The sequence below is a fragment of the Conger conger genome, chromosome 2 (assembly GCF_963514075.1).
Source record: "Conger conger chromosome 2, fConCon1.1, whole genome shotgun sequence".
In the NCBI taxonomy this organism is placed as follows: Eukaryota; Metazoa; Chordata; class Actinopteri; order Anguilliformes; family Congridae; genus Conger; species Conger conger.
Window position 1 is genome coordinate 25,931,751 of NC_083761.1, and position 24,591 is coordinate 25,956,341.

The 24,591-nt window shown below is 41.7% G+C and overlaps 1 protein-coding gene across 2 annotated transcripts in view; it reads left to right on the forward strand.

Annotated features, from left to right (window-relative positions):
• The first annotated feature begins 377 nt into the window (after positions 1–377).
• Positions 378–24,591, forward strand: part of nrg3b (neuregulin 3b) — a 184,009-nt gene continuing 159,795 nt past the window's right edge. Inside the window, exon 1 of one of the 2 annotated variants that reach the window (XM_061232045.1) lies at positions 378–2,374. In XM_061232045.1, coding sequence (XP_061088029.1) covers positions 1,663–2,374 — 712 coding nt within the window. In that variant the 5' untranslated portion in view covers positions 378–1,662. The remainder of the gene's footprint in view (positions 2,375–24,591) is intronic. The other variant, XM_061232044.1, reaches the window with a different exon arrangement.

Genomic DNA, 24,591 nt, shown 5'->3' on the forward strand with positions numbered 1-24,591 from the left:
TTAATCATAATAAAACATATTATCTTAATACATGCATTTTTACATAATTTCATATTTACATTTTATACATTATTTTTTTATTTTATCCAATTTCTTATTGGTAATGAAATTCTGTGAAACAGCATTTGTCTGTAAATCAGGGAAATATACTTTACCTTTATTGGTTTCATGGACACATTTGTTTAATAGGTTTTGTTTATTATTTAACAGTCCCCCCCCCAAACTTCTCTCCACCTCCCTCAGTCTCCCGTTCTAACTCCCACCTCATTGGTGGATAGGTGTCTGGCCACACCCCTTGTGATGTTGCTGTGTGGAGAGAAAGGTCTGTGCACACACCACTCCTCTCTTATATTGCACAAGTCTCGCAGCATCTGATTCTCCCCCTGCCAGATGCCTGCTCTCCCTCCCCCTTTCATATTCCTGCTCCATCCTTCTCCCTCTCTGACGCCTGTCTTGCTCCCTCCCTCTCTCTCTCCCTCCCTCTCTTTCTCTTGCCCTCTCTCTCTCTCGCTCTCTCTCTCTCAGAAGCCTGCTTTTTTTTCTCTCGCTCCTTCCCTCTCTCTGTCTCTCAGCGTGGTGGGTCCGTAGTGTTTTCTGGCCCTAGCGGCTAAGCGGGGCTGCTGTATCAATGCAAGATAGGTGGGTGGGAACGGAGGATGAACGGAGGATAAAATAAACCCTCGGGAGATTCAAAATCCTAAAGCAGCCATCCAACAAAAGAGTGGACATCCAGAGGAGCTCGCTCTCCCTCTCTCTCTCTCTCTCTCTCTCTCTCTCTCTCTTGATCTCTCTTCATCTCTGGCAGCGACGTTTCCCTCCCCTCCGAGTGGTGGAATGTAGCGGAGGTATGACTGCAGGGTGTGTATTCTGCTGCAAGGAGAGGCAGTGGACGGACAGCAGGGTGTGAGCGGGCGTGTGGACAGACGGAAGGAGGGACAGACAGAGGGACTCTGACTCTGGACGACCGGGACTGTAGCCGGCTCAGGAGGATGTAAACCCTCCTCCCGACCTCGGAGGCTACTCCCAACCCAGGATCCTCTTTCCCTCCCCAAAGCATGGGCGACTGGCAATTCGGGGGGACGCGGCTCTTGTCTCCGTGGTGATGAGCTGACTCAGCTGATGTGGAGGGGACAGGACTGGATGTGTGAGTTGGAAGTCAAACAGCAAAACAACAGCACCAATAATTGTAAAAAAAAAAATCTTGAAAATGAAACCAAGAAGGGCTGTTTGAATCCACTGCGCTCCCTAACGGCTCTGGTCTGGATGATCTGCACGGGTGGATTTACAGCGTCTCCGGGATCCCTCTCCCTGCTCCTCTTTCGACGGTTTCTCATTCAGCGTGTCCTTGGATTTACCGATCCTGCACTTCCTTGCACCTAGTCCTCTGGGTGTGCTTGCGTGCGTGTGCGTTTCTGTCTTCGTGTGCCTTTGTGTGTATTTCTGTTTGTGAGCAGTTCTCTGTGTGTGTGTGTGCTTGATGTGCGCGTACAGGTACGTGTGAGCGTTCATGTGCATTTGAGCCCTTTTGCTTGCCTGTGTGAGATTGGGTGAGTGTTTTTTTTTGTGTGTGAGAGAGAAATGCTCAGCGTTGCCATTCCGCCCTGTATAGTTAGCGCCCAGCTGGTGCCCGGTTTCGGGGTCGACCGGTGGTGAGGCAGCAGGATGAGCGAGATCTCTGGAGCAGCCATTGCTGGGACGATGGTTCTGGAGGAACCAGAAGGGGGCGGGGCCTCAGTGGGCGGGGAACAGGCCTTGGCCCCCGAGCCAGGCAACCTGCGCTGCGGGTCATGTGCTCTGTGGCCCCGCCCACAGACCTGGCTGTGCATAGTCCCCCTTTTCATCGGCTTCATCGGGTTGGGGCTCAGCCTGATGCTCCTGAAGTGGATTGTAGTGGGGTCTGGACAGGACTACGTGCCAACAGACTTGGTGGACGCTAAGGGGATCGAGCTGTTTCTCTCCAAACCCAGCACTATCCCCAAAAATCCCCACGCCACCACCTCCAGCGGTAGCCCCGCGGTGAAGGTTCAAGCCCAGCCGGGTGCTCAGCCCAGCGCTGCGCCGAGCCTGGCGCCGAGCAGGCGGACCCCGCACCTCCACAACCGAATCAGCACTCGCCTCACCACCACCACCGCCCGCGCCCCCCACCCTCCAGCGCCGGCTGGCCGAGACGTCACCCCCCGTGGCACCACGGTGCCCCGAGCCGGACCCGGCAACGGAAGCGACGGCGCTCCCTCATCCACCAGAGCGGCTCCGCCGAGCTCCTCCCCCTCCAACCACCCTTCCCTCCACGCCACCGCCCGCACTTGGAACCGCGAGCGCACGTCCAAAGGGTCGTCGGTCACGCCTACTCGGCCGCACCTGCACGTCAAGACAGGTGAGCTGACCTTTTCCGATTGGTCCGTATCTGCCGGTCGAGAGGGGTCATGTGGCCGGTTGACACCTCGAAGCTGTGTTGCGTTTCCTGCCATTTCCTGTTAGTTCTGATGCAGGTGTGACGTGCGTATGGACTTGAAATCCTGTACAATTTGTTCAATCTGTGTGTGGGTGGACATGCGTGTGTTGGATTAAAGCACATGTTTGAAATAGACAATAATGGATGTGAAACACAATTTGTGTGAATACTTATCCTAGGACTGGGAAGAATGTAGCAGGAACAGATTTCATTGGGTGAAATGCAGGTGTACAGAGTGAAATGCAGGTGTACAGTGTGAAATGCAGATGTACTGACTGAAATTCACGTCTACAGAGTTAAATGCAGTTTTACAGAGCAGAATTCAGGTCTACAGAGTTAACGGCAGTTTTACAGAGCAGAATGCAGGTCTACAGAGTTAAATGCAGTTTTACAGAGCAGAATTCAGGTCTACAGAGTTAAATGCAGTTTTATAGAGTGCAATTCAGGTCTACAGAGTTAAATGCAGTTTTACAGAGTACAATTCAGGTCTACAGAGTTAAATGCCATTTTACAGAGTGAAATTCTGGTCTACATAGTTAAATGCAGATGTACAGAATGAAGTGAAGTTGTACAGACTGGAATGCAGGTGTATAGATAGAACTTCAGGTATACAGTGTAGAATACAGCTGTACATACTGAAATGGAGGTTTACAAATTGAAATGCTGGAGCACAGATCGAAATGCCGGTGTACAGACTTAAATGGAGGTGTACAGAGTGCAATGCAGGAGTACAGACCAAAATGCAGGTATACAGATGTAAATGCAGGAGTACAGACCAAAGTGCACGTGTACATACTTAAATGCATGTGGCCAGACTGAAATTCAGGTGTACAGACTGAAATACAATTTTACAGCCTGCAATTCAGGTGTACAGAGTGGAATGCAGGTCTAAGGAGAGAAGTGCAGGTGTACAGAGTGAAATGCAGGAATATATACTGAAATAGAATTGTACATTTCCCTCCATTTTAAATAAATTGTAGTGACTTTGCACTATTCTTTAGTCCTAACTCTTCAACATGAGTCAAAATTAATTAATTGTTTGCAGGCAACCCCTTCTTTTATATTCGGTTCACATGGTCTGTGGATTCAGCCTGGGACTATATGACATGTACAATGCATATCTGATTCCCTGTTAATGTTGTAAGGATATCAGAATTGTGTCAGGCATAATTAATTTGACTTTTTTGATGATTAAATTCAGCAGGTACTGTTTATTCATTCGTTGCCTGCACAGATAGCAGGATCCATTAATCATGTATTTAGTTATTAATTAACCATTTTATTACAGTCACCTCGTTAGGTACTGTTGTGAAAATCCATTAAGGGGAATTGATAGATAGAGGTAGTGAAATGTCGAATCCTGTTTTACATTACTACTCCAGGTGATGGAGTCTGACCCCATTTACGCAAATAGCACGATCCCTTTCTGTATGGTTTGGTATGGACCCAATCAGCTTATCCACACTAGAACACTGGAAAGTGTTTTGGTACAGATCTATACTGATTCACAGGGACACTGGAAAGTGTTTCGGTACAGATCTGTACTGATTCACAGGGACACTGGAAAGTGTTTTTCGGTACAGATCTGTACTGATTCACTGGGACACTGGAAAGTGTTTCGGTACAGATCTCTACTGATTCACTGGGAAACTGGAAAGTGTTTCGGTACAGATCTGTACTGATTCACTGGGACACTGGAAAGTGTTTCTGTAAAGATCTATACTGATTCACTGGGACACTGGAAAGTGTTTCTGTACAGATCTATACTGATTCACTGGGACACTGGAAAGTGTTTCGGTACAGATCTGTACTGATTCACTGGGACACTGGAAAGTGGTTCGGTACAGATCTGTACTGATTCACTGGGACACTGGAAAGTGTTTCGGTACAGATCTCTACTGATTCACTGGGAAACTGGAGTACAGTGAGCAGGGGCCCTTCTCATCTTATCTCATCATTCGTGTCTTGCAAAAACCTTGTTAGGCCATTTTTTTTTTTTTTTTTATGTTGTAACTAGCTCTCCTCCAGCTCTATACTGTAAATGTCTCATAACAGCAGCTATTAAAATTAGGTAAAAGCCCCGCACGATTTAAGTATGTTGCAATCGATGGAAAAAAAACTTGGGAGTTTTTGGGAATTCAGCTTTTTTGAGAAATTAGGCTTTCTGTGACACTGAGGTCGTGTGTAATCTGTTTAGTAGTGTAATTTAAGGGAACTTCTCTTGTACCGTATCTAACAGCTCCCTGAGCTGGTCTCTTCGCTCCACTGGTTAACACAATACCATTAATTTCTCTCTCTCTCTCTTTCTCTCCTTCTCTCTCTCTCTCCCCCTCACTATCTCTCTCTGTCTCTCTATTGCTTCCTGTCATGGCTGAAGGACCATTAACTTTGAACTCTGTGGCTTCTACTAAGGGTCAGGGAGCATTGTGTTACCCCACTGTGTGGCCAGTGTGTATTTTTTGTAAATTACCGTAGAATAATCTGTAAATCACTATAGTTTCATGCAGTTCGGTGCTTTATGATTCCGAAAATAACACATGTACATTAAATTATTTACAGAGAGCTACTTCAGCAATGCAATAGGAATTATTGCTAGATGACTTCTCTATGTATACACTCAGTGAGCACTTAATTAGGTTGACCTGTATATCAGCTTGTTAATGCAAATATTTAATCAGTCAATCATGTGGCAGCAATACAAATGCATACAAGCATGCAGACATGGTCAAGAGGTTCAGATCTTTTTCAGACCAAATGGGGAAGAAATGTGATTAAAGTGACTTTGAGTTGAGTATCTCAAAAACCGCTGATCTCCTGGGATTTTCACGCACACAACAGTCTCTAAAGTTTTCAGAGAATGGTGTGAAACAAAAAACATCTTGTGATCAGCAGTTCTGCAGGCAAAAATGTGTTGTTAATGAGAGAGGCCAGAGGAGAAGGGCCAGACTGGTCACAATGCGGCAAGCGCGTGGATAGGCTACAGCAGCAGAAGATAAATACAAATAAAATAAACAAAATAAGTCTAATAAATACCTAATAAAGTGCTCACTGATTGTATGTCTCTGTAACATGTACCATACTCTCTGTCATGCCAGAAATGGGTATCTCCATGCGTGGACACAGCAGACCTGGAGATGTCTATGGCCCATTTGCATGGTGCTAATCCAGGGATAATTTTGCTGTGGTCTGTTTTGATTTTAGGCAGTATGATACCCTTAAGGATTTTTTTATTACTATTATTTTGCAATCAGTAGGGAATCAGGTGCAGAGGTGTCAAGCTCAGTGATGTTACTGATGGTCACTGATGGTGATGTTATTATAAAGTGTAGGCTATATGATATTAGGTCTACCAGGTAGACATAATAGTTAAAATAAAAAAAAACATTGAAAATAAAATTTTATTTTACAACGTCTGATACCACTTGTGGCCAGCCCACTTTGCTGAGGAGTGCTAATGCTGTACACAAATGCAAAAGGAAGCAGGCAGATGAGAATGATAGGCAATTTACTGATTGCCTACATGACCATGCTTGCGACTTTCAATTGCGATTTCAACGCGAAACGCTCCAAAAAGTGCTGGAGAAATCTGTTGCATTTGGCAGATCGCAGCTCACACGTCGTAACTTTTGTGAAACATGCACGTGCATGGCATGGCTGGGGTGTTAATGTGGCTAGATGTGGCAGCTGAGTGCCATTGACCTGCCTACCGTGCTGTATACCTTTTCAGTGGGCGCTCACATGCACACCGCACATACGCCATGGTTCAATGATTGTCTGGTGTGTGTTTGTATGTGTGAGTTGGTATCTTTTGTTGTGTTATTAAATGCAGAATAAAAAAGCTAACTAAAGCAATGTTACCTATGCCATTTAATATAACCTTCAGAGAGCACAAAGAGAGCCGTGTCATTTTTATGCCGTATGTAGAGGCCTTGAAGACAAGTTTTTTCACAAGTAAAAGGCCTTTTTTGTGATGAGAGAATGAAACAAACTATTGTCAGCAAAATCAACTAGAGCATATTCTCCACTGCTCACCACATCTCAGTCACATGTCAGCTTACAGTGTGCTGCCTGTGCATTCTCCACAATAATTTTGCCTCCTCTGCAGTCCCCTGAGAGGGAAACACCCGTAATGACTCCCTCATCATGTGACTGAAAGCATCCAACTAGCTCAGCTGAGAGAGACGGCCGAGTATAGCATAATTTGCGTCTGCGTGCCTTCATAATTTAACAGCCATTACTGCTCCTTCCACACTCCTGCCTAATACTGGGCCAAATCAACCCCCTAAATGAGATAGAGAATATGGAGGGTACTGTTGGCAATACATGCACCACTCTCTGTTCTCAACTTAATACTTTGCACAGCTATACACACACGCACAACTGCACCCTGCATTCAAATTAAAATTTGGCGCAGCTACAGATTGTACTCTGCATACAACGTAATACTTAATATTCTCTCAAATATTCTCTCTACATATACACACAATTTTAAAGTCTCACTCAACACAACACACTATACTCACAATTACTTGCTGTACACAATCCTTCTGTAATGGTTTGTGTCAGCTAGACAGGAAAACCCCTCATTCATTAAGCTATATGTTATGTAGCCATGTTTATGAAAAAGTCAGGATTTTCCAGCTTCTTTTCCAAATATTAGCAGTATGAAATTAAATTTTACAGATGTGTCATGTGTCCACATATCATGTTCTGTGTTCTTATACCTTTACCCTGTCAAAGAGGGTGAACAGGACTCCATTCAAATGATATTTTGACCCAGCCATGACAGGCTGTGGGTTTGGTTCCAACATTAAAACTAGAATCACAGGAATTACTCCTCAGCTAAAAGGATTTCTGTCCTGCAAGGGAGAAACCAGTCTCTCATTTCAGAGACGTGCATTAGCATGTTTCCTGTCCGAGGTGCAAGAATGTCAATATGACTCCTGCTCTGCGCTTCCTGATTGGTGGAGGTCTCACTCCTGCTCTCTGTTTTTCGATTGGTAGAAGACTGACTCATGCCCTTTGTGTATTGATTGGTGGGGAAATCTGATTCCTCGACCCAGATAGCACCAGAATCTACTGTAGACATGAGTATCACAGAGATGTCTATCCACTGCACGTAAGCATGACTTGCAACAAACATGGATTTAGCATTCTGGATAAATAATCCTTTTGCAGAAAACGTAATGAGATATTGGAAACACTAGCATGAATGTACTATTCTGGAAGTTAAATCTTTGCCAAAATATCACAAAATGGACCATATTTGTCATTTGCAAAAAAGAATGTTAACGAATAATTATTGCTGGATTCCGTCCGAATAATACACAGACACTTTGATCTATCCAGATTAAATTTCTAAGTGAGGGAATTCTGAATCAAGTAGAAGGAGCGAGAGAAACATGCAATATGCAGAAGAGAGAGTGAATCATTGATGAGGCTGCTATGAAGACTGATGAAGAGCCTCATAAATGGAGAGAGGAATGGCAGAGAGGGTGTACAGAGACTGACCTCACTCTGCAGAGAATACAGGACCTATTTACATGCACAGGCGTGCGCACACGTTCTCACACTTACACATGCACACATGCATAATATGCATGTACTGTACTCACCATGCATGTACACACGCACGCACGCACACACACACACAAACACTCTCAAAAGCAATGCTGTGCTAAACTATATTTTGACTCATACCACACACAATGCAAATACATACATGCATGAATATACATGGACTCCCCATGCTTGCACACACACAAATGCACACACCCACACACACACACAAAGGCTAGGTTGTGCTAAAACAGAAAATTTGTCTCTTACCACACACAACAATGCAGCAACAACAACAGGATTGCTTATCAGTGTGTCCTCCATCAAGGTGCCAGCAATGCTATTTTGCCGGACGAATGGTATAGATACGTATATGGACGATGTCATAAGGACTATCAATTACATTAAGCGGCATGAAATGTATGCGTGAAAGTTATAGATGGTATTAAGATGAATAAATGGTATGGACGAGAATCATTAATGGTATTAAGCTGAATGGCTGGATGCTATGTAAGCTATATCGGAGGCCAGTAATTGCTTTGTGATGTCCACTCACTCTCAGATGACTGCCAACACATTCCGTCCAGCCTCTGTATCTCTGAGGACAAATACATTTATATAGGATTCGGGAGAACTTAATGGAGCCATTTCAATTTCTGAGCTCGGACGTAGATCTGGCCCGGGTAGGAGCAGTAAAACTGTTGACCTGCCATGGAGTAAGGCCGCAGCAGAGATCTTCTGTGGCGGATGAGATAAAAGCAGACCACAAAGCATGAATTATTCTGTTTTGCGTGGATGCATACTTATTTAAAGTTGTCGGATAACTAGTCTGAATATTGCCTTTGAGAGACAGACTTGATATTGCCCTTGTGTTTAAGTTGACCCTGCTCTTAAAGCATGTTGGTGGAATATGATCTGGTTGTGCTCTATCCTGCCCCCACTATACTGAGTTTATTACTTTATGACTTGGGAAGAACAGCATCCCTCTCCCCAAAGGAACATATACCTTTTGATTTGAAGTGAGGATCTAACTGAAATCATTGATTGAAAATCTCAAAGTTGATACACAGACAATGGTTGTTGAATCCTGACGGTAGAAATCAAAATTTTTAGAAGCAATTCTAGCTTCAAGCGAGAATCAATGCGGTGCGATTTGGTTTTGTTACATGGAACATATGTCTCTTGAAGGTGCAGGTTGCAATTGTACTTGTATTTAACTATTATTTGTCTACAAGTATCATCTCTATTTTTAGAAGCAGAATTAAACTCTTTCTTTAGAGGTATGCAATAACTGAGCGTGAGTACCTCTTAGAAGATTCATGTTTGGTCTCCTTAGAAAGATACTAAAATCATTAATCTTTTGATGAAAATATTATACTGCTCAGTTCTGCCTCTGTAAACATAAGGGAACTTAAATAAGCCGAGTCAATTCTGCCTCTCCCAGTTTTCAGCTTCCTGCTGTGCCACTCTGAGGGAAAGGCCCCCACCCCTTTTTTCAAGCACATAAAATGTGGGCCTTCCTTGACTTGGATGGCTTTTTCACACCGACACTTACAGGGAGTTAAGATAGTGGACATTTCAGTTATACAGCGTCTACATTTCTACATTTTCATCAGTTATTTCAGGAAGATTCAGCTGCCTTCGGGTCTTTGGACTTTCCTTTCAAGGGGGGACTTTGTGGGACTTTTGGGAGACACACACTGGGGTTTGGCACTTTCTTTCATTATTTTCTCTTGTGACTGTTACAATGTAACTTAATTAAATCTTAATTTTAATCTGTTAATTAGTTGTACATCTTGATAAAGATTGATCCAACAGGTTGCTCTGCCTATCAAAGAATTAAGCTATTTAATTCATAATTGATATCATTGATAATTAATAAATAATTAACTAAATCAAATACATTTATTTTATAGGTTGGATATGTGAAGGGTTTTAACAGTTGATGTGCTTGTGTTTCGTATTCAGAGTGCCGAACGTTAAACGAGGGTGTTGGATTCGGAAATTGACAATGTTTCATCTTAAACTTCACTTCCCCGACAAAGTGATTTACCATGATTTAACACAGATTTACATTGTTAAAAAATAGATACATTTTTTCCTCGTTTTACATGGATTAACCAATATTTGCAGTTGCTCAAAGATAAATGCAGTTGTTTTTTAAGGCTGATAGCAATATACAGCATACATTAGCTTTCATTACATGACTGATTCAACAAGGTATGCTATTTATACACTTACTAACAGCAGCAGCATGTTATTTTCACTCTCTTTTGTCCTCTGATATGAATAGAACCCAGGGACTCAGATAATGACAGTATTAATAATAACAATTCTGCAGAAGATGTATACATTATTCCGTAGCAGACAATTATCTGTTTATCATACTTTGCCCTCACTGCCCACAATGTAATCACATGACTGCCTTCATATCCACCCACAGTTGCCACTCTGTCATTCCCTCGGTTAGGACTTCAACATCACAGAGTAATGTGCTGCTAGCACACAAGGTCAATGGCAAGTCAGCACTGGGATGCATTTGGAGGATACTGTCCCTTGGCGATAAAGAAAAGAGCCACATCATACTGTCACAGAGTGCCTGCAGAATTGGGAAAGAGGTTTTTCCAAGTGAAACTATTTCGCTATGCTGCCATTTTGGATGCAGAGCAGAGCACAGGCTACGTGTTGAGATGAGTAGAATTCTCAGGTCAGATAACAGATGCATCAAAAAACAGAGAACAAAACAGGAATCATACCCTCCCTTGCTATACACGGATTTGAAACAAAGCACTGATATTCTTTGTTGCTGCTTGTGTGGCTCATGCGCGGACACCATGCACAAGCAACTGCAGATGGCTACCAGTTTTATTTGTGGCTGGAAAGACATTATACCTTTTCATAATATTTAATTAAACAGTAGTTTATGGTCCACTATTAAAGTATATGGGGTTGTCTTATTCTTTTCTCTTAAACAGCCCCCCAAGATTTATTTCTTTGACTTTTCTTTCGGCCATTACATTTCCTCTCAATGGACCCCAATCTGACAACAGTTAAAGATTTACACCAGTCTTCCTCCATCTTTGGTTCAAATGAACATACATCCTCGTGCTGTGAATATTACAGTGGTCATCAGGGACAGTCACTGTGTAATAGCACACTGTGGCCTGTGGAGGATCAGAGTGCTGTCCAGAACAATGCAACATGGGAGGGGGAGGAGGGGAGTTGGGAGCAGGAAGCTAATGGAGACAAATTGTGTGTTACAACATGTAATGTATTAATCTTTAAAGCTCAGGCCATGCATCACATGCCACTCCAGCTTGTAGGTGAATACTTAAAAAGATAGCAGGATTCAGAGGAGATCCTACAATGGTAATATGGTTCATGTTAACATGGGTTATGAGATAAATTATGAGAATTTTGTTGCTAACTGGAGGACTACTGAGAGGATTAGAATTTTTATCATGTGTGATTGCTGGCTGTTAGATCTGTCGATTTAATTACATCCCTACAGAGCCCGGTGGATTGAAGTCTTTGCCACAGGAACACGCCACCCTGTTAGCTCCCGTTTAAGAGGTATAAAGGGGTTTTCTCTCAGTATAGAGACGTGTGTTTCTGCAGATACACCACCATTCTCACATTATCCAGGAGCTCTGTCACTGTTTGGGTGTCCATTGCACTGTGGGCCCCTTGTGCCTGCTATCCCTCTGGACTATCAGATGTTATTGACGTGACAGGAGTCCAACACGTTCTTGCTGCCATTGAGATGCACTGTGGGAACACAATCATTTTGTGGTGGTTTACTCCGGTTAGAGCAGAATATTGGGGTGTATGGTAATATATATATATATTTTTTTTTTTGGGTTTTTTATTAAGCATTTATTTTACCAGGAAGTCCCATTAAAGTGCAGTAAAAGTTATAGCTCATCATCTACCAGTAACAGGAGCAAATATTTTGCATAAATATTTAGTTTGAACTGATTTAAAGGAATAAAGTGGTGTATGGTATAATGTTGGGATTTTTGACAGAATATTTAGATAGAGGTGGAGCCTTTGGTAGAGTTTTAGGGGGTTTGGTATTATACAGTATATGGTGAATCACAGATTTTATAGACTAACTAGGTGCTTAGCTCCAACATGTCTTCTGTACTCTATTTTTCTTAACTACAGGAAACTCTGGCTTGGAACAAGCATTGTGCTTCTGAACATTCTCTGAAATTGTAATTAATCGGTCTATGAATTTTGAGACGATCCAATCAAATTGGAAGGTTTTAGTGTCAACTGAAGGGGAGCAGAACTTTCAAGGTTTAGAATATTAAGTGACTCATCTGCTTAGTTTATGGGCCATATTTTCTGGCCGGCGTCTGCCGTGGTGCGAACTGGCGTGCTGTTGATTTTGCATTTTCTAGACGATCCAGATGCCTCTGGCAATTTCGGGACTTGTGGCATGCTTACGTGGGAGGAGAGCCACTGCTCGGGGTGTGTCAGTCAAGTGTGAGCAGCTCATTGCCAATTTGGTGTAGCTTATTGCAATTTTCCAGTCAGACAGGGCCGCATTTCACATTTTTGCCGCATTTCACATGTTCAACCCAGGTCAAAGGCACAAGTTTCAGTACTTAACAGTTTTCATTGATAGTATGCTGTTCAGTCCTTGATATTGCTAAATCCCACAAGCAGGAGAATGCATTGGTTACACTGTATTTATTGTTCATTGTTCATTGTTCCTGTCTTTATTTCTGTTTTTAATTGTTTGTCTATTCTCATTGTAGACTGTGATTGCTCGAGTACGATATTTCGTTCTTTTTTTGCACCATCTGTAATGTGAAGAATGGCATAACGCAACCTGAACAATCTTTTCATTTTAATTACATGAAGCAGGGCTTATTGGTACAAATTATGGATAGACTGCATTTGCAAACTCTGTCTGATGATTAATCAGATATTTTGCAATAATAATTATTCACATAATTACCATTTGTTTAAACAAGCAATGATAATTGCACCTACCATGATTCGTCTGCATGTACAGCATGATTGAGATCTCTCCACAGATTTGAATGAATGAATGAATGGATGAATGAAGTCTGGGGACTGTGGTGGCCATAACGAACCTTCATCCGTCTTTCCTGGAGATACTTCATGGTTGATGTCGAGGTATGCCTTGGATCATTGTCTAGCCTCTTAGAATTTATTGATATTTGGTGGAATCCATTCCACTTGCACAATATTTCCTGTGCACCCAGCAGTACATATTATTGTTGTCCTGCGAACAGCTAGACCTGTGTTTGCTCTTTTGTATGGGCTCTTCTGAGCATTTCTCACCAGGTCTCAGGCCATTCTATCGAAAATATTTATTGGTCTTCCAAACCTTTTCCTGACTTTAACTTCCATTTATCTTCCATTTTCTAATAATGTTTCTGGCAGTAAAAATACTTAGTTTGAAACATCGAGAGAGTTTTTGTAGCCTCTTCCTACTTGGTGGAAATGAACCATCTTCATTCTGAAATCCTTGGACAAGTGTATAGTTGAACCCATGGTTGTTAACACCAGACAAAACAACCACTGCATTTGGATACTTTAGAAGGCATGGAGTTACTTCAGAATAAAAAGTTCAGTCATGGAATTATACTCACCTGACTCATTGAAGCCCTAACAGGTAAATCACCTGGGTCTGGACCTTAGAAATCATGGGCCATATTTACGTACACAAAGCTTGCAGAACAAAATAAGGCCTGAGTGTGTTGGTGTGGTTGCAGTCTGCCTGAAATTTAATGCATTGAATAGCTTCACTGCATGTGCCAATATCCATGTATCAGCTGCCACATAAAAGCGTATCCAGTGCAGGACAAAATGTGTACATATTCCAGCTGTGGTGGCTATTTTAATTAAATCCGAGATGTAACAAGCTCCACTATTGCTGAGATAGAATGGGAACGTTGCGTGGGAGGTACCAGTACATCTCCCAGAAGCTTAACTATTTGTATGGCTGGGTGTTTGTCACAGAAGTCATATGGGATTTTCTCTTTTTTGGCAGTCCCTTTAAATTCCCTGTTTCTTTTCCATGATTGTTTTGGAGGATATCTAATCAAAACAAACATACACTCTTTCAGCTTTAGTTGCTGTCACTACAGCTGAGCACGTTATTTCAGTCACTTATCATTGCTTTGCATAAGATATTGGTTTTTAAAATTATTTAGAATATATGTTCTGTGAAAAAAAACACCCATGAATTATTGCTTGGCTGCAATCATTAACTAATATTTATTAATAATAATTTGTTTGATTATTTCTTGCTCTGGGGGTTGAAATTTTTGTTGCAAAGATTATTTCAGTGCATCTTCAAAGCCTAGATCTGTGTCTCTGTTTGTGCCTCGGTTTACACCTGTGAATTTTAGTAAATTCAGAAGCTCATCTTGCGATGACGGCGGCACAGATGTTGCAGTGGGTAGCACTGCCGCCTCACAACAAGGGGGTCCTGGGTTCGAATCCTGGTCGGCCGGGGCCTCTCTGTGTGGAGTTTGCATGTTCTCCCCGTGTTCACATGGGTTTCCTCCAGGTACTATGGTTTCCTCCCACAGTCCAAAGACATGCAGGTTAGGCTGATTGGAAATTGCCTGTGTGTATGAGTGTGTGAGTGTGTGAGTGAATGGTGTGTGTGCCCTGGGATGGACTAGCGAACTGTCCAGGGTGTATTCCTGCCTTTCGCCCAATGTATGCTGGGGTAGGCTCCAGCCCCCCTGCGACCCTGTTCAGGATAAGCGGGTTAAAATAATGGATGGATGGATGGATGGATCTTGCGGACTCGACTCCAGTCGATCACATGCATAGTGCGATTCTAGCCCCGTGCGGCAGCTTGATACATACAATCCATGTTTCTTGGGCAGAATGTGTCATCTGTGCACCTGAAAATCATTGCAAAAGACATCTGGCTCAATCTTAACAAAGTAACAAAGAATAATCCAAAAGGGTTCCCAAACTTTTGCACAGGGCCCTTTTCCTTTTTTTATCATTTATAAACAATAAAAATAAAAAGCAATCTTGCTTTAAAATTTGCAGAAAGGTCTCATATTTAACAAAATTTTACCCTTTCGAGTTCAAGTTTTCTTTCGATCACATACAGATTAATTGTACATTGTAACAGACATTTAAACCAGGAGTGCCCACATTTTTGCACCCCATTGTATGTGATAGAATTTTGGGGTGTACTGTACAATGTTGTGCTATTTTATAGATTATCAGAGAATGAGCTAGAATGTTGAGGTGTATTGTAGAATATTTGCATATTGTATGTGATAAAATGCTTGGGTGCATTTTAGACTGTTGGAGCCCAATGTGGCACACAGCAGAACGGTGGAATGTATGGTACTATAGATATTGGGGTGCACTGTTGAAGGTTTTATGGAAGAATGCTGAGGGGAGAGGCTGTGTATGTGGAGAATAAGTCGTTTAAGAGACAGAGAGGCTGGTGTGAAAGGATATTGAGATATTTAATCCCATAAAGAGGTGGGTGGCTGTTAGCAGCGCTGCATGAAAGATGATTAAAGAGGCTCAAGCATAGGGGCGTGGCTCAGAGACTTTCTCTCATTAAAACAGGCTGTGTTCCATCATCGGCTGTCTCCCGAGGAATACTCTCATTACTCATGCAGTCAGCATTTCCTTAATGCATTCATAATTGGTGCATGTGCATGTACATGTGTATGCTAGTATCTGTGGGCGTCTGCATGTGTGGATGTATGAGGGTATGTCATTGCCTGTGTTTGGGTGTGGCGGGTGGGGGTAACTGTGGCCACAAGTTCATGGTGAGCTATAATGGAGACTGATTGAGATAATGTTGGGTGTGGTCATACAGTAGGCTAATGGAGAGAGAACACAGGATCACAGCTGGTTATGTCAGTGGTGGACATGGTAGAATTCCAAACTGGCTATTGTTATGTATGTGACCTGTGAATACTGACATGGGTGTTGCAGACTGCAGCTCTGGGCTTCTTTCTCCTTAGCGATAATGTTGACACAATTTTGGTTCAGTCACTTTGATAGTAATCATGTAAATCTTTTGAGCTGAAGAGCCATACCTGCTCACAGTGTTCAGAATACTGGGTTCCATAACACACTAAATTAAAAGCAGTGTTAGAAACCATTGGCTTCACAACAGTGTTATATAGCACAGGTTACACAGCAGTGTTATATAGTAGAGACTCACACACACAGACATTGGCTGGTTCAGGTTATGAACATGAAACGTATGGAATTAGCAGTAGACGTTTTTAAATGCGTCAGGTGGCATTTTTAATAATATATCAAATGTTCAGAAGAGAACCCTGGGCCAGCATGTTCTTTTCAGTTGAAGGGCTGTTTTAATAATTTATATTACACAGGGCTGAAACGCGTGCCACTGAGCAAGCCGTGTGTTATTTGCGCACAGAACAGAGCTAAGAGCTCCAGGGAAATATGCAATCTGCTCTTCACGCTGATTTCTCGTGGTGGCTTACCCAACACTACAAAACACCATCACAGCAGGTCCTATCCTGCCACCCTTGAATCAGGACTACATGACTAATTGCATCGAAATCATTGATGTAACAGGCCAAGCACAATAGGTCAAAATGTGAAACAGAACAGTCTATTAAGACTGACTCTAGCGGGTGATGATCTGAAGTGACTGAGCAGTGTGTGGAATAGCTCTTTGTTGAAAATGTTTTTGAGTCCGAAGCAAAAAACTGTTGACAGATGCAGCCCTCTTTCGGTTTTTCTTCTCAGTACTCTCTTTCACCTCAACAAAAATGCTTTCATATTGTAAACAGTAATTGAGACAAAGGAAAAGAGGTATAAGGGGCACTGTACATTGATGAGAACTGATGCAGCTAAGTACTGTATTTAAAAGAAAAGTGTGGCTAAAAAGACATAACATACAGTAGTGTACTGGACACAACATGAACAAAGTGGCTGTGTTCTAGACCTGATGTATCTTCCTGTTGTTCTCACTGTCAGTCTCTCTATTATCTGTGTGCATTCTGCATGCATGTACACTCACTGAGCACTTTATTAGGAACACCTGTACACCTACTTATTAATGCGATTATCTAATCGGCCAATTGTGTGGCAGCAGTGCAATGCATACAATCATGCAGATACGGGTTAGGAGCTTCAGTTAATGTTCACATCAACCATCAGTATTGGGGAAAAATGTGATCTAAGTGATTTTGACTGTGGAATGATTGTTGGTGTCAGACAGGGTGGTTTGACTCCCTGTCTGACACCAATCTCTGACACTGTTGATATCCTGGGATTTTCATGCAAAACAGTCTAGAGTTTGCAGAGAATGGTGTGAAAAACAAAAAAAACATTTCTGTGGACAAAAACACCTTGTTAATGGGAGAGGTCTGAGGAGAAGGGCCATAATACATCAAAACAATAAGTCTTATAAATACTTAATAAAGTGCTGAGTGTATGTACGTATGTATGTATGTGAGTGTATGCATGTATGTATACAAGTGCTTCTATGTTGTTTACTAGTACACCACAGCGTGTCATGCTAACCCAAGTCACTCCTATCATATTACTGTAGCATGGAGGGAAAGAGAGGCAGGTCATGTTTCTAAGATAACATAATAAAAGGCAGGGGTGAGGACACAAGAACTTATCAAACAGAGGCCCACTGAGGATCAATATGATAACTCCTTTCTATTCTGGTGATACTGGGCGAAGGTGAGATGGCTGGTATTGGAGGGAGGGGATGTGTGACAATTAGTTTTCTGTGGGCATGCTCTGATTGGTTTCCTGTAGGCATGCTCTGATTGGTTTCCTGTGGGCATGCTCTGATTGTTTTCCTGTGGGCATGCTCTGATTTTCTGTGGAACGGACACCCAAGTTGATTATGAGTGGCTTCCTTTGGATGTACACATCAGGGCAGTTTCATGTTGAGTTGGTCATTAGCGAAAGTTCCGGCTTCACAGGAAGCTGGACGCTCATTAATTCCCACAGTTGTAAACACTTTTTCAGAAACATGTACTAACCGTTAGCGCAATGCTCACTGCCTTTCCCTTACCTTCACACCCAAATACGATTATTCTGGGATTTCACAAGCATGATTTATTGCTCTGTTTCTGCGCAGCATTATGACAGATACTGGGCCTTAGCGACAGAGAGAAACTGCTCCGTATGTAAGTGCCACTGAGGGACTCTAGTGAATTTAAGTCACTAACTCACCAGACTGGAGGTTCAGTATGAAACTCCTAAATTACTTGAGAGGCTTGACTAGGGGAATTATGAGACCTTTTTTTGAGAGGGTGTGTGTGTATTTATCTTTTTATGAATGTACTATGGGCCAGATTTATGTACGCAAAGCTCGCAGTGCACAATGTGGCCTGATGAGGGTGTGTTGTTATGGCCGCAGTTTGCCTGAAATTAACATGTTACGCAATCAGTGGGACTGCCTACAAACCACAATTTTCTCTATGGTGGAGCACGTTATTTCAGTCGTTTCCCACTTCTTCAAATGAGATATTGGTCCATTTAATAAATTATTTTGTAAATATTTTCTGTGACAAACACCCAGCCTTAATTATTGCTTGGCTGCAATCATGAATGAATATTTATTATTAATAATCTATTTTTCTATTTCTTGCTCTGGGGGTTGAAATAGTGTGATTCTTGTTGTTGTATTTCAGTGCATCTTCGAAGCCTAGATCTGTGTCTCTGTCTTGCACCTCAGTTTACGCCTGCTCTTTAGAGGCAGAGAAATTTCACTCACAATTCGACCCTTGTTAATTTCGTGAACTTTACTAAATTCAACGAAATACATAATCAGCCACACTTATAATATCTCTGCCCTTTATTTGCGTGATCCATCCTTTAATGCACATGCATTAAGAACAGAAGCGCATCTTGCGATGACTTGAGTAGATCAGATGCATACTGCGGATCTAGCCTCATGCACCAGTTTGATACATACAACGCATATTTCCTGGGCAGAATACATCATATTTGCGCCTGTAAGTCATTGCAAAAGGTACATCTGGCCCTATGTGTATACACCTATGTGTTTGAATGCATTTATGCATGCACACATGCAATCTGTAGATGGAATTAGCAGGGATTGTAACTCTCTCTACCGTCTATTCTTCCCGTTTACTGTATACTCTATTTCAGGAGTGCCCAATACATCAATCCTGATCGGTCTAGTTGATTGCAGAGGCCTTGCTGGTAGACTGCAGAAGAAGTAGAATGTAAACAATGAGACTAGCACACTAATGCTCCAAAATCAATCAATGGTCATGTCAGTTTCAATCAACAGTCATGTCAATGCCCAATATTATGTGATAGAAACACAGTAGCTTTACCAACGCATTTTATATGGGCCAGTGGTGGTGACATGATAAATCTGGTCCATTTTAGGCAGGGAAGTTTGCTTTCAATATCTGATGAAAAATGGTGTAAATCTAAAGCTTGGATCTTGTCCAGATATGATACTGGTCTTATAATTTTACTTTCATACCAGTACTTCAATTAAGTTTTAGGCCTATTTGTATAGCACTTTTCACAGAAGACTGTGACAAAGATGCTTTACTGGATAAACCCAGGTTTCTATACACATTGGCTTATATTTACATAATAGTTACACACTTTGCCAATGCATTTTATATTTAGTTGTGGTGACACAATATATCTGACACATTTTAGGCAGGCAATTTCACTTTCAATATCAATAGATAATGGTGTTTTAATTCCAAAGATGTAAGGGAGCAGGGTTGGAGGACCAAATGCGACCGAGTTGTGTTCTAAAAGTTACCCACAAGAGTTTTTTCTGGGGGCATCCCTAGAAACAAGGGATACACCCCAGAGGAGGAAGGAATAAATAACTTCCCGGCAATTAGCCAACCAATAAAACGGTTGAGTTTAATCATGGGTGGGGGTTGATTAAACTCGGCCGTCATAGGCTTAGTAATTTCCCCTGACTGTCAATCACAAACCTGGCTTGGATTTCATGACCATATACTATAAGGGTCCTACCTTTTCTTCACAGCAGTCTCTGGCTCCAATTTGTACAAAGACTGTACTTGTGTCTTGTGCAGCTTCAAAACACTTTTCACAAGTCCATGGAAAGTCTGTGGGCAATGTCACAGTCACTCTGTCCATATTTTAGCCACAGTCTATGACATACGTCCACACCCTAGTGTGTGAAAAAGCCTCTGCACTCTGCCTGTGTTGGATAAATGTGTCAGATAACAATTCTAATCAGCTGGGGGTCCTCAGCATCAGGACGGTCATTATAAAGGCCTTGAGATTGAAAAATGTATTACCGCTTGATGTAGAACTGATGTCAGAGACCTTGTGTCTCTGCAGCTCACCTCGAAAGCAGAGTGGCTTAATCTTCTTCATGCGTTTAGTCACTAGACATTCAGTGTTAAATGCCATCACTTATTTTCTCTGGTGTGGAGGTCAATGAGCATTGCTGTGAACCTCTCTCTCCCTGGTCTCTCTCTCCCCCTCTCTCGCATGATGTATGTGATCACAGATGGAACCTGAGACCTAATTCATCATCGATGAACTGCAGGCATGCAGATCTGTCTTTCCACTGGAAAGTGTGCAGATTTACGTTTTTTAAAGTGGCGGTATTCATATTCACATTCGTTCATATTATTAAAAACACTGTTTTATAATGCGTACAAAGCAACACTTGGTGTTAGGTGGAGAACCTCCACCTTTAGAAATGGTATGGTAGGGCTTTATTTGGCTGGTACTTTTTCTGGTACTCTTGTGTTTCTGCTAGAGGAAGAGGAGCAAAGGGCCGAGGGGTGTGCAGTGATGCGGTTGAGAACAACTTAATTGGACAAAGTTCTATTTATCTCAGGAGCCAAAGATAATCTCTAGTTTGTCAATGGTCTAGTAGACCAGCAGACTTAACATTCCTGCTTAGCAGAGTTCTCACACTTGGAGAGTGTAAACACGTTCTCCTCTTTCACAGAGTTCAACAACACTACAGAAGTGGAGGAGGGAAGGGGGAGAAATAATTGGCTTTGCTTTTCAGTTTCATGTGTGGAGAGCCACCAGTTTAATCGAAGCCATCAAACAAACAAACAAACAAACAAAAAAACTAACACACGCACACACATGCACACACAGACACACACCTATACAATAGCACACACATTTGCATAGACGTGTGCACTGCATATACATAATTTGTAGTGAGTGGGAATTATGAATTGCAAAATACAGTCTCCATGTGGTTGGATAGAATACTCAGAGAAGAAGGATGGGGCTTCAGTCTGTTAGGGTCTTTATGGGTTCAATGCAAGCACGGCTGGGTATCACAGTGTTCTTTGGTGTTTTGGATATTGGGTTTGTGGAAGATTTTACTGGTGTTAAGCAGTTTGGAGAGAAAAGTAAATTGTTTTGTTGCTGTGTTTATGTTCATTATGTGTCAGAAGTTGGGCATGCCATTAGATCCTCTCTGTTGATGTGCAGATGTAAATTTTATAGTTACAGCTGTCTCTTTCTCTCCCTGAATTCCCTGCTCTCAGAACACCAGACCCACTGCATACAATGCTAATGGCTGCCATGAAACATTAAGCACCCTGAGAGCTCACTAACATAATCATGAAACTTCTGCAGCACCTCCTTGACACAATATTGCCCTGTCTCCCACTTCTTTCTATTCTTAAAATGGTAAACTTTTAGAGAAGGCAAGGGGTGGCTCTGTGTGTTGGGATGGAATATTAAATGTGATTTGAACATTGTGTGTGTGTGTGTTGGGTACTCAGAAACTGTATTGTTTAGGTATTGTTTCGGTAATTAAAATGTATTCAAAATGACTGAGTAAAAGTGAAAACTTTTCAAGAACAAAAAACTATTCGAGAACAAATTTCTAAGTCTTAATTAAATTTTACTTTAACAGCCATGTAAAACATCTGGCATATTACCCATATTTTCCTTGTTCTCTCTAAAACTGTATAGACTACCTCACTCTGAATTTCTCTACACCAAATTAAGACCAAATTGAAATTAAAGCATCTACATTAATGTTTACTCAGAAGAGGCATTCATTACAAACAAATTATTTAGTTAGTTGCTTACTTATCGGATTCAAATTATGAATATTACTGGGGAGTTTCCATTGTAGGCTATAACACACCTGCTTTATGGAGGATAGGAGATAGTCACAAAATCTTGGCTCACTGCGAAAATAGTTCCAAGTGATTGATTTAAATTATGTATATTTTATGCATAAAGTCTTTAGGGACTGGCTAGCGGAATTCCTGTTACACCTGCACAAATTGGCAAATTTTAGTCGGCATTTGCTCCAAACAAAACATACTCTATGGACCAGAGAGGGAAGTAATGGAATAGAACTGGAAATGTAAGAGTAAAGTAAAAACATGTTCTTGGGTAAATGGATGGTCTATAGAAGATACTTAGAAGTGAACAAATTCCTCCAAAATCCTGCAGTGCATTAATACCTGCCTCTGGTGTGTGCATGCATATGATTATGTATGTATGTATGTATGTATGCATAGGTGATCCATATCATGATAGCAAAGTGTGTGAGCCTGTACATATGTGTGTCTGAATGTGAGACAGTGTGTATAAGAGAGAGAGAGCACATGTGTGCATATAAAACAGTGTGTGTGTCTTAATGTGAAACAGTGTGTATGAGAGAGAGAGAGCACATGTGTGCATATAAAACAGTGTGTGTGGCAGACTGCATGTGTTACAGGTGTTCTGGTTGATGGAGGAGGTCCCAAAGAGACCCAGCGGGGCGTTTATATCAGAGAGAAAGGTCGACCCCGTTGACAGTCTCCATTACTCTGTGTTCTGTACAAATGCAGGGGACACTGCAAAAGTCTGGTGTGGTCTCGCTGAACCAGTATGTTCAGGAATTAGCAGGCTCAGGAACAGAATCAGGAGAATGGCCACCAAAGACATTTTTTTAAAAGTGTCCAACAGCTGCTCAGCGTGCTGCTGGATCCAATGAAAGGAGAACTCCTGGTCGGTGTTCGCCATGCCAGTTGCACTAGTTTAAAATGGGGTTTTGCGTAAAGTTATCTGAAAGTGTACAAATGAAGTAAAAGGCAGTTTTTTCTCACACTTACAATACAGTTTGATTGTGATTTGATTTGATTGACAAGTGCTGATTCAATACCCAGCAAAAATCTGTTAAGTTTATTCAAATGATTTGGGGAAACCAATTACCTTGAACCGTTTGAATAGTGCAACATAATCTATTAAAGTATTCACTGGTCTTTATCTTTTTAGTTAATTTAAATTTTGCTCTTCTGAATTGAGTTAATGATGACTTAATGACATTCCGTTTTTTTTTTTAATTGGGACTAGTCAGTTAATTTTGTAAGATCATCATTTATGTTTTACAGTGTAACATTAAGTGGAAACTTGGTTTTCATTTTACAATAATAGGCAAATAATGGTGCAGAAAGAATAATGACAAAAAAAAGAAACCACAGATGAGATCAGTTGAATGACCAGCAAATGAACCTCTTCAATATTTCTTGGAACAACTTACTTTTGCAATTCATAGAATTGAACCATCCTGAATGAATGATTTGTATTAAAGCAATATAGTTATTGGAACTGTCTAAATATTTTCACAAAGAAGTAGCCCGATTAAATTAGAGCTGAAAGCAAATGAAACGGGATAAGCAATTCTAGTCTTGCATGACGTGTTAATGACAAATCATTTCTGTCCCTGTCGACCAAAAGATGCCCAAGTACGGAAGATCCGCATTACTGCCCGGTTTCAGGACATCTAATAAAAACCTTGTCCTGTATTGAGCCCCATTTGCATACAAATTTGTGATTTTGGCATTGAAATGTATGCAGACAATGCAATTTAAATATGCATGACCTAGACAGTGCACTGTGGAGCTGTTTCCCTGGAAGTGCTGCTTCATGCACTTTCCTCCCACTGAGGGTGCTTTGTGAATCATAGGTGAATGCTTTTTCAGGTTCTTGCCGTGGTTTAACGGGTACAGACTCTCCCTGTAGTGCTGTTTCTTCTGGATGTTTCGGAAAGGTTTGATCAGTTCCCGCGTCTGTTCTACGGGCTGTTTGACAAATTCAGAGCCAAGCTGCACTCTCAGAAATAAAGGTACGAAAAAGTGCCTAAAAAGGTACAAATGCTCGTCTTGTCCCTGGGGCAGTACCCTATACAGTATTTAAATTAAAATCAGCTGACAGCAATATATAATTAATGTGTATGCAAAGCGACACATTACTGTACCTCCAGAGTACATTTGGATAATGTGATGCTTGAAGAATGAAAATGTACTTCCACTGTCACTGTGACTTTATTTCTGAGTCTGTGGTAAGCACATAGAGGGCAAAGTCCTTGCTTAGTCCTGTCACACTGAGCATGCTCACAGCCCTGCCACACTGAGCATGCTCACATCCCTGTCACACTGAGCTCATAACCCTGTCACACTGAGCGTGCTCACAGCATGTTACACTGAGTATTCACTCAGCCCTGTCACACTGAGCATGCTCACAGCCCTGTCACACTGAGCTCATAACCCTGTCACACTGAGTGTGCTCACAGCATGTTACACTGAGTATTCACTCAGCCCTGT